Raw genomic sequence first — 16271 nt, 5'->3', positions numbered from 1 at the left:
TTTTTTACTATTTTAAGTATAAATATTAAATTTAGGACTAAATTTTTTTAATATTTCATGAATAAAAAAAAAAAAACAAATTCTTTGTTGCTTTTAATTAATATTATTTTTATTATTTAATTTTATTTTTTCTGTAATTTTTTTTTGTTTTTTTGAGCGTTTTTTAATGTGAAGAGATTTTTTTGATTGGTAGATTTGATAAGTCAAAGGGGAGATGATGGAGGACTTAGCTACACTAATCACACATAACACTTAACTTTACTTCACACTCGCCTTAATAGTAATTATAATTAGTAATTATTAATTATTAAAAATCGTACATGTCGAACGCGAGACTCGAACACGGTACCCGACGCACGAGGGCCCTATACCATACCGCGACGCTACGCCGATAATGAGCGACCTCGTACTTCAAGATACTTATAAGCACAACCAATGTTCGGCTTGCCTAATTTAAAACAAATAAAATTCGAATTGGGCTAGACTAAGTTCGGAAAGCCAAGTTCGCTCCAAACTAGCAAAACTCAGGTTATCGTTACTTAAAACCAGTTCGGCGTTCCCATGATATATCAGACTTAAGGAATCCATGAAACTTTCCTAGTTACGTTCAAATATGGCAAGCCAAACATTTCGTTCTGCCTACCTTGGTTTTTATGAGGTACAACCTAGGCAACCCTAAGTTAGGCAAGCCAAACTTGCCCCGAATTGGTTCTTCGGCATATGCCTCACTGAAATTTCTAGTCGGGTACATGAGACACCATGTTTATATGTACAATACACAAATACTCTCATAAATACACACTTTTATATGTATAGAACTAAAAGGCTTAACCTTGGAAAGACTTAAGGGGGTATTCTAGTGTAGAATTTCCAAAAAATCGATTTTTTTTTTTTATATTTTCAAAGTTTAACTATTTAAGAATATGTCTACGAGAGGATTTTTGAAAATTTAAATTATTTTCGGAGATATAGACATTTTACTGACCCGGCCTCCAAACTGGTTCGGTTGGGTCTAGTCGAACAAAAGACATTAGGGATTCTCCGTCTACCTGAATCTATATTTCTCAGTTAAACCTTTTGTCCTTTATATATATGTATATAAAGGATATATATATATATATATATATATATATATATATATATATATATATATATATATATATATATATGTGTGTATATAATAATGTGTAATAATGAGTCTCTAAACTCGTTGATTTGGACTTTCGCGCCGAAACATATTCATTCTGGACCTAAGATAATTGAAATAGCAACATTTCTCGCTGTTTGCATTTTTAATGAAGGTTTCATTCCAATTTTAAAAATGATGACCCTTATGGGAATGAAAATTGGGCCGGAAGCTCATTCATTTGCTGTGAGACGAGACAACGCCCGGATTGAACGCTCCGAAATACGTACATCCAACGCTTCAAAGGAGGCCAGAACTGCTCGATTGGAAGAGAGAAACGCAGAAAATAGTTTTTTTGAAGTAGAAGAAGGTCTGATGTATGAAGCAGGAATGGCAGATTGAATAAAAGTAAGTATAATATATCATTTCATGACTTTGACAGCGAAAAACTTTACGCAAAACTTTAAATGCGTTTTTCTCAGAACAGACTTTTTCAATATATTTGTCACGATTTCTTGAGTTCTACTGGACCGATTCACTTGAAATTTTCAGAGAATCTTCTTTATAGACCTCTCAAGAATTGGAACTAGCCTCATCCCCAAATTTCAATTTTGACTATTTTTAAAAAATTCGAGAAACTCAAAAAAATGGTAAAAAAAATCGTCTTTTTTTCAAACAGTCGCCATTTTGTCAAAAAATTTTTTTTTCACTCATCGCTAGTTCTGATTCTTGCGACATCATTGCAGATTAATAATCTTTTTTATTTTTTCATTTCAGATGACTAGGAGGGTTGAAATCATGTCAAAACTCATCTGCCAATTTTTTGACGCCCCCCACTTCATCGGCTGCCAGTTTTTTACATTTTTGACTTTTTTTTTTTTTTTATTTTTTTTCTGTAATCTTGAAACATTAATTAATAACTGATAAAAAAATGTATGGTAAAAATATTGATTGCTTTTTTTTTACGACACTTTAAAAATTACCTAAAATTCATGTCTCTACACTAGAATACCCCCTTAAAGCCAAATATCTTCTTCCACTCCGTTTTAGAGTACTTTGGCAAAAAACGCCGAAGTTCGTCAAACGTTTGGAATGCCTAACTTGCAGGAAATTATAAAATCCAAAGGTCTACGGAAGTTAGGTTTGCCAAACTTGAAAGTAATTGGGGCCATCTATGGCAAGCCTAACTACGGCAAATCTTTGGTTATCGTTATTTCCAGCTAGTCAGGCATTCCAAAGGTTCGCCGAAGTTCGGCTTGCCATAGATGTCCCAAATTACATGCAAATTTGGCATGCCAATCTTCGTTTTGCCTAACGTGGATTTAAGAAGGCGCAAATTAGGCTTGCCTAAGTTAGGCAAGCCAAACTTGCCCCTCACTAATTCTTCGGCATTCCTCACTACAATTTCTAGTCAGGTATCGGCATGAGACCATGACCATTCGACGCGGAATTGATTGTAAAAGGTTTTAGGCTATTCATTTTTTGAATTCCATCAACCCTTTACCATTTTTTTCAAATTTATGTGGATAGTCATTTATTTCTGCTACTAAAACAAATAAACATCACTTCTTCTTCATATTCGAGTGCATAAAGACCGGCAAAATGTCTAACGTCACTTCAATGCTTATAAACGCGTTTCCACACACCCTCCCACGCATCTACTCACGCACTCCCACACATCCACCCACGCACTCCCACGCATCTACCCACGCATCCACAAGGTTGTGACATGAATTATTGTCTATAGCAACGGTTTTGTTAATTCATTTCTAGGTTATGTAAATATGGCATTTATTTACGCTACTATCTTTTGTTTAAAAATTATTCATCTTTCATAGGTTATGTAAAGATGTCATTTATTTACGCTATCTTTTGTTTAAAAACAAAAAAGAATCTGTCTGTCATTTAATCGATTGTGTTTTGTTTCGTATTTATTGGTTATGATACGTTTAGTATTCGTTAGTTAGTTGAATGAAGAAGAGGGCCTCCAACTTATAAAAATTAGTATAATTAATATATTCACGTTGATTATACATTTTATTTCAATATATATATATATATATATATATATATATATATATATATATATATATATATATATATATATATATATATATATATATATATATATATATATATATATATATATATTAGGGTGGTTCATTTCCGCAAAATTTTTTTTTTTTCGGTGCTCATGCAAAATATTAATCTACATATAGAAAAAAAAATTCTTATCAAGTTTGAGCTTTTAATAATAATTTCAAGTACTTACAATAAAAATTTAAAGTTTTACCGTTAAAAATGCATGTAAAAAAATTTTTTTTTTTTTTTCAAATTTCCAATGCTTACCCGGCTTTTACAATATTGCAAATCGGTTTGATGGACCTTGTGGGGAATTTCACGCTCTTCAAAATAGCTTTAGAGTTTTTTTGTGTAACTCGCACTGGTTCACCGGTAGGAGTCGTCAAAGTACAGTTTTTGAAAAAAGTATATTTTTTTTTAATTTTTCGAGCAAACCGCAAAAAGTAGGAAGACCGAATCGGTTCAAATTCACAGGAAATCTAAGTTTGAGGGAACTCTTTAGAACGCCGTTTAGTAGATTTCGATCGGTTTAGTCGTTCTGCGCACGCACGCACGCACGCACACACACACACACACACACACACACACACACACACACACACAGGGCACCGTATCTCTGACTGTAAAAATCCTGCCAAGTGTGCAATATGTGCTGAGCAGCAAGGAGCAAAGGACGTGGCTCACCATGCCGGCACCCACAGGTGCCCGGTATTTCAGGAGGCGCTCCAGAAGTTGACGAACAAACAACCATGAGGATACTACAGCTCAATCTCAACTATTGTGAGGCAGCGCATGACCTGCTCATGCAATCCGTGCGAGAATTAGAGCTTGACTTGGTACTAATAGCAGAGCCATATAAACACCTGAGTACCCAACCCTGGGAATCTGATAGCACATCCAAAGCTGTCATCTGGTCATGTGGCAAGCTCCCTTTCCAAAATGCGGTCGACAACAGCAATGCCGGCTTTGTAGCAGTATCAGTAGAGGGCATCCGCTTCTATAGCTGCTACGCACCACCTAGCCTCTCCATTGTTGACTTCACTGATTTCTTGAATCGACTAACTGAAGATGCGAAGCAATACCATCCAGTAGCGATAGCCGGAGACTTCAACTCCTGGGCAGTTGACTGGGGCAGCAAACATACCAACGCACGAGGGAAAGCACTACTAGAGGCCTTTACTACACTAGATGTAGTTTCGCTCAACCGTGGTGATACGCCGACCTACACCAAAGGTGACGCAAGCTCAATTGTAGACCTCACTTTTGTCAGTAATAGCCTTGCTAGAGGTGACTACAACTGGAAAGTGTTGGACATCTACACTTCCAGCGACCATCATGCGATATTCTGGGAAATATCAAACGACCAGAACCTCAAGAGACCAATCAAGCAGTCTAACATCGTTGGTTGGAAGGTGAAATCTTTTGACCCAGAAGCATTGCTAATAGCCCTCGATGGTGATCCGATCAACACTGGATGTGCAGAACAACATACTAAGGACCTGATGAGGAGAGTAACACATGCTTGTGATGCCAGTATGCCTCGTAAATGTGGCATAAATTCGAGACCTTCGGTGCATTGGTGAAACGACCACATCAGCGTCCTCCGAGTGTCATAGAAAGAGAAGAATCTCCCAGCGCGGCTATCAACGGCTCAACTTAGTGGAGCTGATCGCAGAGTACAAAAAAGGCGCGTTGTGAACTGAATAAAGCCATCAAAGAGAGCAAAAGAAGATGCTGGAAAGAGCTTATATACGAGGTGGATAAAGACGTGTGGGGTAGGCCTTATAAGGTGGTTATGACCCACCTGAAAAAAAAACAAATGCCATCACCTACGTGTCCTCAACTTCTTCAGAAAATCGTCACTGCACTGTTCCCACAGCAACGCAACTTCGATTACCAGTTGGCGCCAGGCGAACTGGACGACATTCCACCTGTCACTGAAGAAGAACTGCTGGAGGCCTGTAACCGTGTAGGGAATAATAAAGCGCCGGGATTGGACGGAATCCCTAATATAGCCTTGAAAACCATCATAAAGGGAGCTCCAACATTATTCCTCGACGCTTATAATGCATGCCTCAAGGAGGGGACTTTTCCTCAAAAAAAATTTGCTTTGCCATATCAAAGCAAATTTTTTTTTTTTTAGAAGTGGAAACAGCAACGATTGGTACTGTTACCTAAAGGGAAGAAACCACCAGAAGAACCGTCATCTTACCGACCACTTTGCATGCTAGATACGGCGGGTAAGATATTTGAGCGCATAATTCACCAGAGAATTGAAGCAGTAGTCGACCCACTCCTGGCAGACAATCAGTATGGATTCCGGAAAGGACGATCAACCCTGGACGCAATCAAACAGGTTGTTGATACGGCCAAGGAAGCAATCGCAGGAACCAGATGGAAAGGTGGAACGAAGAAGTATTGCCTGGTGGCGACACTAGACATCAGAAACGCCTTCAACTCCGCCAATTGAAAATTCATCATGCAGGCCCTCCAAGAGAAGAATGTACCAGAATACCTGCTTAAGATCGTAGCAAGCTACTTTGAAAACAGGGTCCTGAAGTATGACACGAAGAACGGTCCGAGGGAGTATGATATTACTGGAGGGGTACCACAAGGTTCAGTTCTAGGCCCGCTCCTGTGGAACATTATGTATGACGGTCTATTAAGACTAACTCTGCCAAGAAACGTCAAACTCGTAGCATATGCAGATGACGTAGCCGTAGTGATCGTTGCCAAACACCTTGACCAGATAAATCATATGTTCGATCTCACTTTTGAGCACGTTAACCGGTGGATGGACGCAGTGAACCTGCAGCTGGCGCAACACAAGACTGAGGCAGTACTTATTACCAGCAGAAAAGTGGTAGAGACCATTAAGCTGAAAGTCAGCGAACAAGAAATCACATCACAACCTTATATCCGATATTTCGGAGTGATGCTTGATGCCCGACTCAACTTCAAGCAGCAAGTGGAACATGTCAGTGCCAAAGCGTCAGTAGTGAGGGCTAGTCTCGCACGACTGATGCCGAACGTCGGAGGCCCAAAACAGAGCAGGAGGCTATTATTGTCATCAGTAGTCACATCGGTGTTCACTTACGGAATATCCATTTGGGCCGACGCATTAAAGACGCAAGCATCATGGAGAAAGGCTGGACCAGTATATCGACTGAGTGCCCTACGAGTAGCTAGCGCCTTCCGCACAATATCAGAGGAAGCAGTGTGTGTTATTTCCGGTACTCTGCCTCTCAGAGTCCTAGCTGAGGAAAGACGGAACCTATATCAACGAAAAAGGTCAACCACACTGAGCCCTGAAGAACTTAGAAGGGAAGAACGGCAACACAGCATCGCAAGATGGCAACAAGACTGGAATGCTTCAGAGAAAGGTCGGTGGACGTACCGTCTCATACCTCGGATTGATGTGTGGTTCAGCCGGAGTCACGGTGAGATCAATTATTATTTAACGCAGATGTTATCAGGACACGGATGTTACCGGAAGTATCTTCACCGCTTTAAGCACAATGATACCCCAGAGTGCCCGTCCTGTCCAGGGGTCAATGAAGATGCGGAGCATATTTTCTTTGTGTGTCCACGTTTCAACCAACAGCGCGATGAGTTGGGGAAGATTCTGAAAAAGAGAACCCAACCAGAGTCAATAGTAGAAGCAATGTTGTCGTCAGAAGCTGCCTGGAACGCCACAAGCACTTTTGCTACAAAAGTGCTTACCGAGTTGCGATCCACTGAGAGGAAAAGAGCGAAAGACAGAATCTAGAAGGAAGAAATAACATCTTAGCCACCAGAAGGAAGAGCGGCAGCTAATTCCTCCCCCCACGAAGAAATGCCTTACGGCGGTACCATGGGGGATCAGAGGATAGAAGAGAAAGGGCTTTAGGGTATAGTGGGTAGGGGCGTCAGCGTCGAGTTTTAGTATGACACTGCGTCGAGTCGCCACATATCCAGGCCAAACAGCTATGCCTAGAATCCGTAAAAAGGATTCCCCCCCCCCTAAAAAAAACACACACACACACACACACACACACACACACACACAGACATAGTGACAACCTCGCGGGAGTAGTCAGGGAAGCTTCCTGTAACCTTCAAACGCCAAGATCTGATGAAAATTTGATTTTTGCAAGACGGAGTGAAAACAATAACTTCCCGATTTTCTTAGCGTTCCACATGGAATGACCCATATAAATCTAACTGGTCAACAGTGAACAAAAAAATGTATAAATATATCAATTGTAATTCATTTCTGTTTTATTTTAAACTTTTTTTTTTATTATTTCGAAATATAATGTTAATAATGTTAAATTCAAAAATTTTTGATGAATAATGAAGTATATTGAGTTAAATCATGGATAAGTTATAATAATAAATTATTTTTTATTATTAATTCATTAATTATTTTTTTCCTCTTATTCGGCCCTCTGTAACTTCGTTTCTGTTGAGTTTAGGAAAAAAATGGACATAAACAATTTTGTAAAGAATTGAATTTCCTATAAGATAGTTGAAAGCAAAGTTGAAAAAAAAATTTTATTCGTATATTTATTTTAAAAATAAAAAAAAAAATAAATTTTACAATGTTATTTAAACGGGAAAGGGGACCTCCCCCTTGCGCCAGCTCAATTTTTGAGACATTGAGCTCCAACTTTAGGAGAATTTTTTTTTATATATTGAAGAAACTTCTAAGATACGCTTAATCGAAAAAAAAAAAATAAAAAGTTATTTCGACCCAGTTTAATATATATACTTTTTTTTATCGAAATAAATAAAATAAAATATTGTAAATTATGAGGAACATTTCAATAAAAAAATTTTTGTTAAATCATTACAAATATTCTTACCCATTCTTCAAAATTTTGATCATGTGGAATACCTTTCCAATCAAGTCGCTGTGGTAAAACCTACAAAACCGTTAAAGAAAAGAAAAAACATTAAATAAAATAAACAATTTTAGTGTAGTACTTAATTAATAAATTAAAAAGTACTAGATGATATCAGCTTTTATAGTATTAGAGATAAAAAGACGAATAAAATTTATATGTGTACCTCGCAAAAGTTTCTTCGATAAAAATTAAAAATTTGCCCAAAATGCCCTAACGGTACAAATATTATGATTTTAAGATAAATTTTCTGATGACTACTTCAGGTATAGAATTGAGAATATACATTTTCGGTACTCAACGATTAAAGAAATTAGTGCAATGAAAGTGCAAAAAAAAGTGACTTCAGATGTGATATAGATATAGATATAGATATTTATTACTAGTCTATCATTAATTAAAAATATTCCAAAGAAAAATATAAATAATATATATATATATACAGGATGTCCCAGAAGTAACGGACGCCATCGTAGCATCTGATGAAAAAAATAATTCTGAGACGAAAAGTCCTTAGCCATTTTTTAATTAGACGCATAGATAATTAATTATTAATTAAAGTAACGTCGCTTTATGTGTTAGAGAGAGAGCGTCAGTGTCCAGTAAAGTATGTGGCAAACAAAGACACAATTAACTGTATGACTAACTAGCTACTATAGCTAACGTAGTCACACACATTTACTTACACATTCACACGTGCAAGCGTCTTCGTTTGGAACGCACTTGACTGGACACTGGTGCTCTCTCTCTAACGCATAAAAGGACATTATTTTAATTAATAATTAATTATCTATGCGTCTTATTAAAAAATGGCTAAGGACTTTTCGTCTCAGAATTATTTTTTTTATCAGATGCTACAATGGCGTCCGCTACTTCTGGGACACTCTGTATATATATAATGGACGTTCTGTTGGGCCGCTCCAATAGCAAAATTATAAAACGGATAGATATGAAAATTATTTCATTAAATGGAGCGTGTTTCGGTGAAGGCTTTAACATATAATATATTGCTGACTACTGATCTGGAGCCTACAGTTTTTATCGATGATTCGTTTTATTCGATTGTCATTTATTGAAATAAAATATTATTTTATTGTTTATTATCTGATTTGACATTTAGTAAAGCAAGTATTTTTAATAAACGGAAAGTTAAGTAATTCATTAACCGTTATGCATTTGAGAGAAATTAAAGAGAATTGCAGGTGTGTTAGTTATAAAAATATCCATATTTTAAAAATATCGTATCTAAAGACTTAAAATATAGTAGGGAGTTTTTTTTTTTACTACGTCGACACCGGCTAAAAATGGATTTTACAAAATTCTACTACCAGATTTTGTGGGCGTTAATTAAAAAAAAAAAATACTACTCTTGGATTGTAACTCTCACAGATTTGAAAGTTTTTAGACATATTTTTTTTAAGAAATTGCAGGGGTATTAATTATGATATATTTTTAAGCCTTAGCTTCTATAAATTCTATCCTTTGCAGGAGTTTTTCCTTAATCACACAGCCCTGATAGAAAAAAGTATTGAGACAAAAAAAAAGTATTGAAAAGTATTAGTTTTCTAGTCAATCCAATACTTTTTTCTTTGTCTCAATACTTTTTTTTATTCAGGGAGGTACAATGCCTTTCAATGATTCGCACCGGTCAAGAATTTTACGGAAAATGGAAACATCAAAATTTGGCCAACTCTAAATAAAAAAATCACTAAGTAAAAAATTTATATAAATATTATATTAGAAATAATAAAAAAATTATTTGTCTAAATAAGGATAATTCAAAATTTCGATAATAATAAAGGTAGTAATGTAAAAATTTAGTTACCAAAAAAATTGGAATTATTTTAAAAAAGATAAGCATAAAATTATAAAATTTAAAAATAAGATATCTATGAAATTAGACAAATCATAAAACAAACAAGTGAAATGACAGATATTTAAAAAAATGGCGAAGAATAAATTTAGACAAGTTAATAAAAAGACAATTGAAAATTTAGAAATATAAAAAAATTGACAGTTTTAATTATTCGTAAACTTAAAAAATATCCATCTCTAAATATAGACCAGTAAATTTAGATATCTTTAATTTTGGACATCTCTAAATATTTACAAATATAAATTTTTACAGTTCATAACAAAGACGATTAAAAACATAGTAATCATACAAAATAAGTACTAAGAAATTTAAAATACAAAAGATAGCTAAAAATTAATTAATTTTCCTGTGACCGCTGCTCCAGGAAGTTGTAGGTTATTTTTGATCGATTGTCTTTCAATTTTTAAAACACACCAATATTTTGCTTTTAATCTTAGTAAAAAATATTTTCGAGGACCCGGAACTACCAACAGCTCCTGTGACCGCTGCTCCAGGAAGTTGTAAAGTTATTTGCGTTCGATTGTCCTGTAATCTAAAAAATACACCAAGATTTTGCTTTTAATTTTGGTAAAAAATATTTATGTAGACCCGAAACTACCAACAGCTCCTGTGAACGCTGCCCCAGGAAGTTGTAAAGTTATTTGCGATCGATTGTCCTGTAATTCTAAAAACCGACAGAGATTTTACTCTGTCTAAAAGAGATTGTCTAAAAGACAATCGATCAAAAATAACCTACAACTTCCTGGAGCAGCGGTCACAGGAGCTGTTGGTAGTTCCGGGTCCTCGAAAATATTTTTTACTAAGATTAAAAGCAAAATATTGGTGTGTTTTAAAAATTGAAAGACAATCGATCAAAAATAACCTACAACTTCCTGGAGCAGCGGTCACAGGAAAATTAATTAATTTTTAGCTATCTTTTGTATTTTAAATTTCTTAGTACTTATTTTGTATGATTACTATGTTTTTAATCGTCTTTGTTAAGAATTGTAAAAATTTATATTTGTAAATATTTAGAGATGTCCAAAATTAAAGATATCTAAATTTACTGGTCTATATTTAGAGATGGATATTTTTTAAGTTTACGAATAATTAAAACTGTCAATTTTTTTATATTTCTAAATTTTCAATTGTCTTTTTATTGACTTGTCTAAATTTATTCTTCTCCATTTTTTTAAATATCTGTCATTTCACTTGTTTGTTTTATGATTTGTCTAATTTCATAGATATCTTATTTTTAAATTTTATAATTTTATGCTTATCTTTTTTAAAATAATTCCAATTTTTTTGGTAACTAAATTTTTACATTACTACCTTTATTATTATCGAAATTTTGAATTATCCTTATTTAGACAAATAATTTTTTTATTATTTCTAATATAATATTTATATAAATTTTTTACTTAGTGATTTCTTTATTTAGAGTTGGCCAAATTTTGATGTTTCCATTTTCCGTAAAATTCTTGACCGGTGCGAATCATTGAAAGGCATTGTACTAACTGAACAAAGGTTTTTACGAAATTGAAGATTTAAATCAAGAGAGTTAAAAGTTATTTTTTTTTTAATAATTAGGAATCCGCTAAGATCGGATTCCGCGTAATTCGACTCCAAATGCAAGTTGTGTGAGAGTGATGATATATGAAATGGAAATTTTGCTCATTTTTTCATCAGAATCCGTAGAAGATATAAAATATATTTTTTTTAGAAAATGTGTGTCACTAACTAAATTAAAATTTGACAAAATATTAGTCGTATTTAAGGCTATGCTTATTTCAACTACACTTATAAGACCTTTACTCGATTTAGAATTCTTTTTTTTTCTAAATTATTACTCATTTTTTTTTTTTTAGAAAGCTTACTAAAATATCATAACACTAACGCGTTGAAAGTTATTAAAAATATTAGCTACAATAATTACATGAATAAAAAGTAAATGCGAATTTTATCGAATTTCGAATCCGTGCAAAGCAGTGAAGAAAGTATTCCACTTATATCTTAAGTTAAAATTTAAAAATGTAAATTCATAATATACTCGGTGAAGCAAACGGGAAACAACTAGTGATTTAATAAAAGATATTCGTAATATTAGTAACTCGATTTTTACAGGTAATTAAACTTAATCATTATTTTTTATTATTTGATAATATGGACATTTGATACAATCAGTTTTCTTTCTTTTAACTTTCAATAAAACCAAGAAATTTAAGTTTATTTACCATCACACTGATAAATAAACATCTCAGTTTTTTTTGGAAAGATTAAAGATGATTTATTTTTATTCATAGCCTAACAAATTCTTTTTAATATTATTCCAAGAAAATGAAGCAGCAAAAAAAAACATTGTAAAAATAAAATTATTTTTACTGCTACTTCACATTACGTCTATATAGCAAGTCTTCTCATAATCTACAATTATCATCAGTTTTTCGGAAAATAATCAAGCAATAAAATCCTGAATAAAACAACTAACTAGCAACAAAAAAGCATCTGTGAGTAGAATAAAGCATTTAATATGAATAAAAACGATTTGAAAAAATTAAAAAAGTTTTGAAGTGGATACTATATAAGTATAAATTTTACATAGGGTTAGTCTTTTATAAAATCTTTCTTTCAAATTAACGATTACAAATAAATCTTGTTGCTTGAATAATGTTCGAAACACTGATACCAATGCCAGCTTTACATACGTCTTCTTATTAATAACAGCAAAGAAAAATTAACTCAAGTATTTAAGAAAACTTAACATCACTGTTACAAATAAATAAACAAATACTTGATTACTATTTATTAATTATTTGACGAACTCATCAACCCTGTCGTTGTAATATAGCATTATGATAACTCCATAATAAATTCTAAAGGTGACAGTTTAGACGGTGATAAAAAATAAAGCGTTTGATACAAAATAATAGATTTGACTCAAGTATAAAAACAACAAACTCTTAAAAAATACTCAAGATAAAATTATCTTACCTTAAGCGCCTCTAATTCACTCTTAAAAATCTGTAACGCAAAAAATAAAACAATTGTTATATTTGAAATAGAGAAATTTAATCTCAACGATATGTTCGTAAAATACTTACTTTAGCAGTTTCTGTACAAGGACTATTTTCGAGGAATTTTGCTATCAGGAAATACAATTCTAAAAAAAAAAAAATATCTCAGTTAATAAAAAATTATTAGATAAACATTGATTTTTTAAGAATAATTACCCCGTTCAGTTGCAGACTTCTTTAGAATATTCCTCTCCATTATAATAACTTCGGTAAGCTTGTAACAATAATTTCTCAAAAAACAATAATGTTTTCTTTTGTCACATCGTGTATTTACTTATGATGCAATTTATTGTCTTGCTTCTTTATATCATTGAACGATAATTTTAATTTGTTATTGTTAACTGAAATAGTTCTTTTATTTTTTTGTACTGTTTCCACCTTTTCAGTCTGAGTATCTAAAAATTTCGTTGATAATATTAAATACAAACTCCACTCAAGTATATGCAATGTACATACTCCATGTGCCACTTTAAAGAATAGAATTATACACATGTACAACATACGCGTGCACGCATACACACATGTACGTACATATGTTTGTGCATATATACATGTATAAAGGAATAATTGGATAGATTTAGGTTTATCAAAATATATAACCTGTAAACTAATAATATTAACCTAAATTTACTATAGATTTAAAAGAATATGTACAATCAAAGACATTTTTGACTAAAATAAACAACAATCAAAACGATAGTATTGTGAAATATTTTTAAAATGTCAATCATCTGTGCTGATATAATAATTATTGATTTACAGGTTTTTATATAAAAACAAGCTAGTTGATTAGGTTGAAAATTTATTTTAATAATAATAAGCTTTCAGTCTGTCAACGGGTTGGTGTGACACAGAATCAATTTTTTTACAATTCTCAAACTGTATTTTCATAGTATTTATGCAGTTGGTAACTAATAATGATATACTCTGAAACTGTGTGGTGTTATGCTTCCATCTAGTGGATGTTATTCTTATTTATTGAAAACTTTAACTTTACTTTTGTAATGCCTCTAGATGCATCCAGAAGGTGACGCTACCAGCCAGTGCAAATTTAAATGTAATTTAGATTATATTAAATTATTTTATTAATTCATAATTTAAATAGTGAACCCTATCCAAATTAGAAAGTTTAGGTTCTGTATCGTAGAATATTTATTATATAGAGTATATTTTGTTTCAAATAAATATAAGCTATTATCGAGTACAAAGGGACATTGTAGTTGAGTTCTGAAAAACCTTAGGTACTTGAGATTCTGAGGAAAAGCCATAAAAGACACGTGTGAGAAAAATTCTATGATCCCTTGTTTCAACGGCTAAATAATGTAACAAATATGTAACAAAAAAATAAGATCGTTAAATAACATATTTTTGTTAAACTTGCTTTAATATAATATTGCAACGAAATATATAAAAATTAAATTAAAAATTTATATCCTATATCCAACTTATAAATAATTATTAATTAATGTTAAAAGAATAAGATTGTATAAAATAATATTATTAAATGATATTTATCTCTTACATTAACAATTAAACTATTTCATAGTCTTAATAGATTATAGATTGATAGAAATAGTAATAAGCTTAATCTAATTTGCAAAATACGAATATTAATGCACTGCAATATATATAATTTATAAATAAATATATGTGAATATAATATAAAATATTATATATTAGGGTGTGAAAATCATTTATATGTAGTAGAAAATGTGTGTGCTTATGTATTCCTTAGAGTGGATGTATGTATGGAAGTTATGGTGGGAGAAGAACGGAGTTTGAAGCTCTTCGGAAAAACTATGTAACGTCACTTCTCATTGATAGCTTAGATTGCTAAGATCACGTCGTTGTAAACCTCAATTTTATATTTTGAAGCTTTTTAATATTTTGTCAACTTGAATAATAAATTGAAACCAACTAAATAATTTTGATCAAAATTAAATAACGTATAAATAGAATTCTTTTATTCAAAATGATTTCTTTCCCGCGCTGAAACCGAGTATTTTAATACTCCCGGGCGAAAGAACTACAGTAAGATACTACAGTAAAGAACTACAGTAAACTACTGTTTATTACAGTAAACTACAGTAAACTACTATAAATAAAAATAACATCCACTAGATGGAAGCATAACACTTTACTGTAGTTCTTTCACCTGGGAGTATTAAAATACTCGGTTTCAGCGCGGGAAAGGAATCATTTTAAATAAAAGAATTCTATTTAGACGTTATTTAATTTTGATCAAAATTATTTAATTGGTTTCAATTTATTATTCAAGTTGACAAAATATTAAAAAGCTTCAAAATATAAAATTGAGATTTACAATGACGTGATCTTAGCAATCTAAGCTCTAAATGATAAGTGTCGTTACATAGTTTTTCCGATGAGCTTCAGGCTCCGTTCTTCTCCCACCATAGCTCCCATACATTTATCCGCTCTTGTACATATATAAGTACACATATAAATGATTTTCACACACTAATATATAATATTTTCTATTATATTCACATATATTTATTTATAAATTATATATATTGCAGTGCATTAATATTTGTATTTTGCAAATTAGATTAAGCTTATTACTATTTCTATCAATCTATAATCTGTTAAAACTATGAAATAGTTTAATTGTTAATGTAAGAGATAAATATCATTTAATAATATTATTTTATAAAATCTTATTTTTTTAACATTAATTAATAATTATTTATAAGTTGGATACAGGATATAAATTGTTAATTTAATTTTTATATATTTCATCGCAATATTATATTAAAGCAATTTTAACAAAAGTATGTTATTTAACGATCTTATTTTTAGGCACATATTGGTTACGTTATAATTTAGCCGTTGAAACAAGGAATTCAGGATAGTCTTTAGATTGATTGTGCTGTTACCTACTGAAAAAAATAATAAGTTATTTTTACGCAGGATCAATTTAAATATTGTTGTTTACTTACGTTATTGTTCAAGAGTGGGCAATAGTATACTATACCTCAAAAAACCGTTCTACCGTTCTGCTTACGGTATATACACACTCGGTAGTCTGGCTTGAGAACGGAACTTGGCGCCAGACTCTATCGAGTCTGTTGATTTATAAATATATTTCCAGAGATTTTATTTTTGTCATTGTCTTTTGTAGAAATCTCAAGATGGACTAGAGTAAAGCCTCCACAATAATCATTCATATATTTTTTATGGAAACTTTATTTTATTTGATTCCGAAATTTATTTAAGACGTAATTGAA

The 16271-nt window shown here is 32.3% G+C and overlaps 1 protein-coding gene across 2 annotated transcripts in view; it reads right to left on the bottom strand.

Annotated features, from left to right (window-relative positions):
* LOC123259782 (bromodomain and WD repeat-containing protein 3) overlaps window positions 1–13623 on the bottom strand; it is a 70665-nt gene extending 57042 nt beyond the window's left edge. For both annotated transcript variants that reach the window (XM_044720468.1, XM_044720469.1), the window contains exons 1-4: window positions 13180–13623; window positions 13051–13109; window positions 12941–12970; window positions 8056–8115 (exon numbers count right to left, since the gene is read on the bottom strand). In XM_044720468.1, coding sequence (XP_044576403.1) covers window positions 8056–8115; window positions 12941–12970; window positions 13051–13109; window positions 13180–13219 — 189 coding nt within the window. In that variant the 5' untranslated portion in view covers window positions 13220–13623. The remainder of the gene's footprint in view (window positions 1–8055; window positions 8116–12940; window positions 12971–13050; window positions 13110–13179) is intronic.
* Window positions 13624–16271: the final 2648 nt, after the last annotated feature.

The sequence above is a fragment of the Cotesia glomerata genome, linkage group LG2 (assembly GCF_020080835.1).
Source record: "Cotesia glomerata isolate CgM1 linkage group LG2, MPM_Cglom_v2.3, whole genome shotgun sequence".
Taxonomy (NCBI): Eukaryota; Metazoa; Arthropoda; class Insecta; order Hymenoptera; family Braconidae; genus Cotesia; species Cotesia glomerata.
Note: the sequence above shows the minus strand (reverse complement) of the source record. Positions and strands in the feature narration are given on the sequence as shown.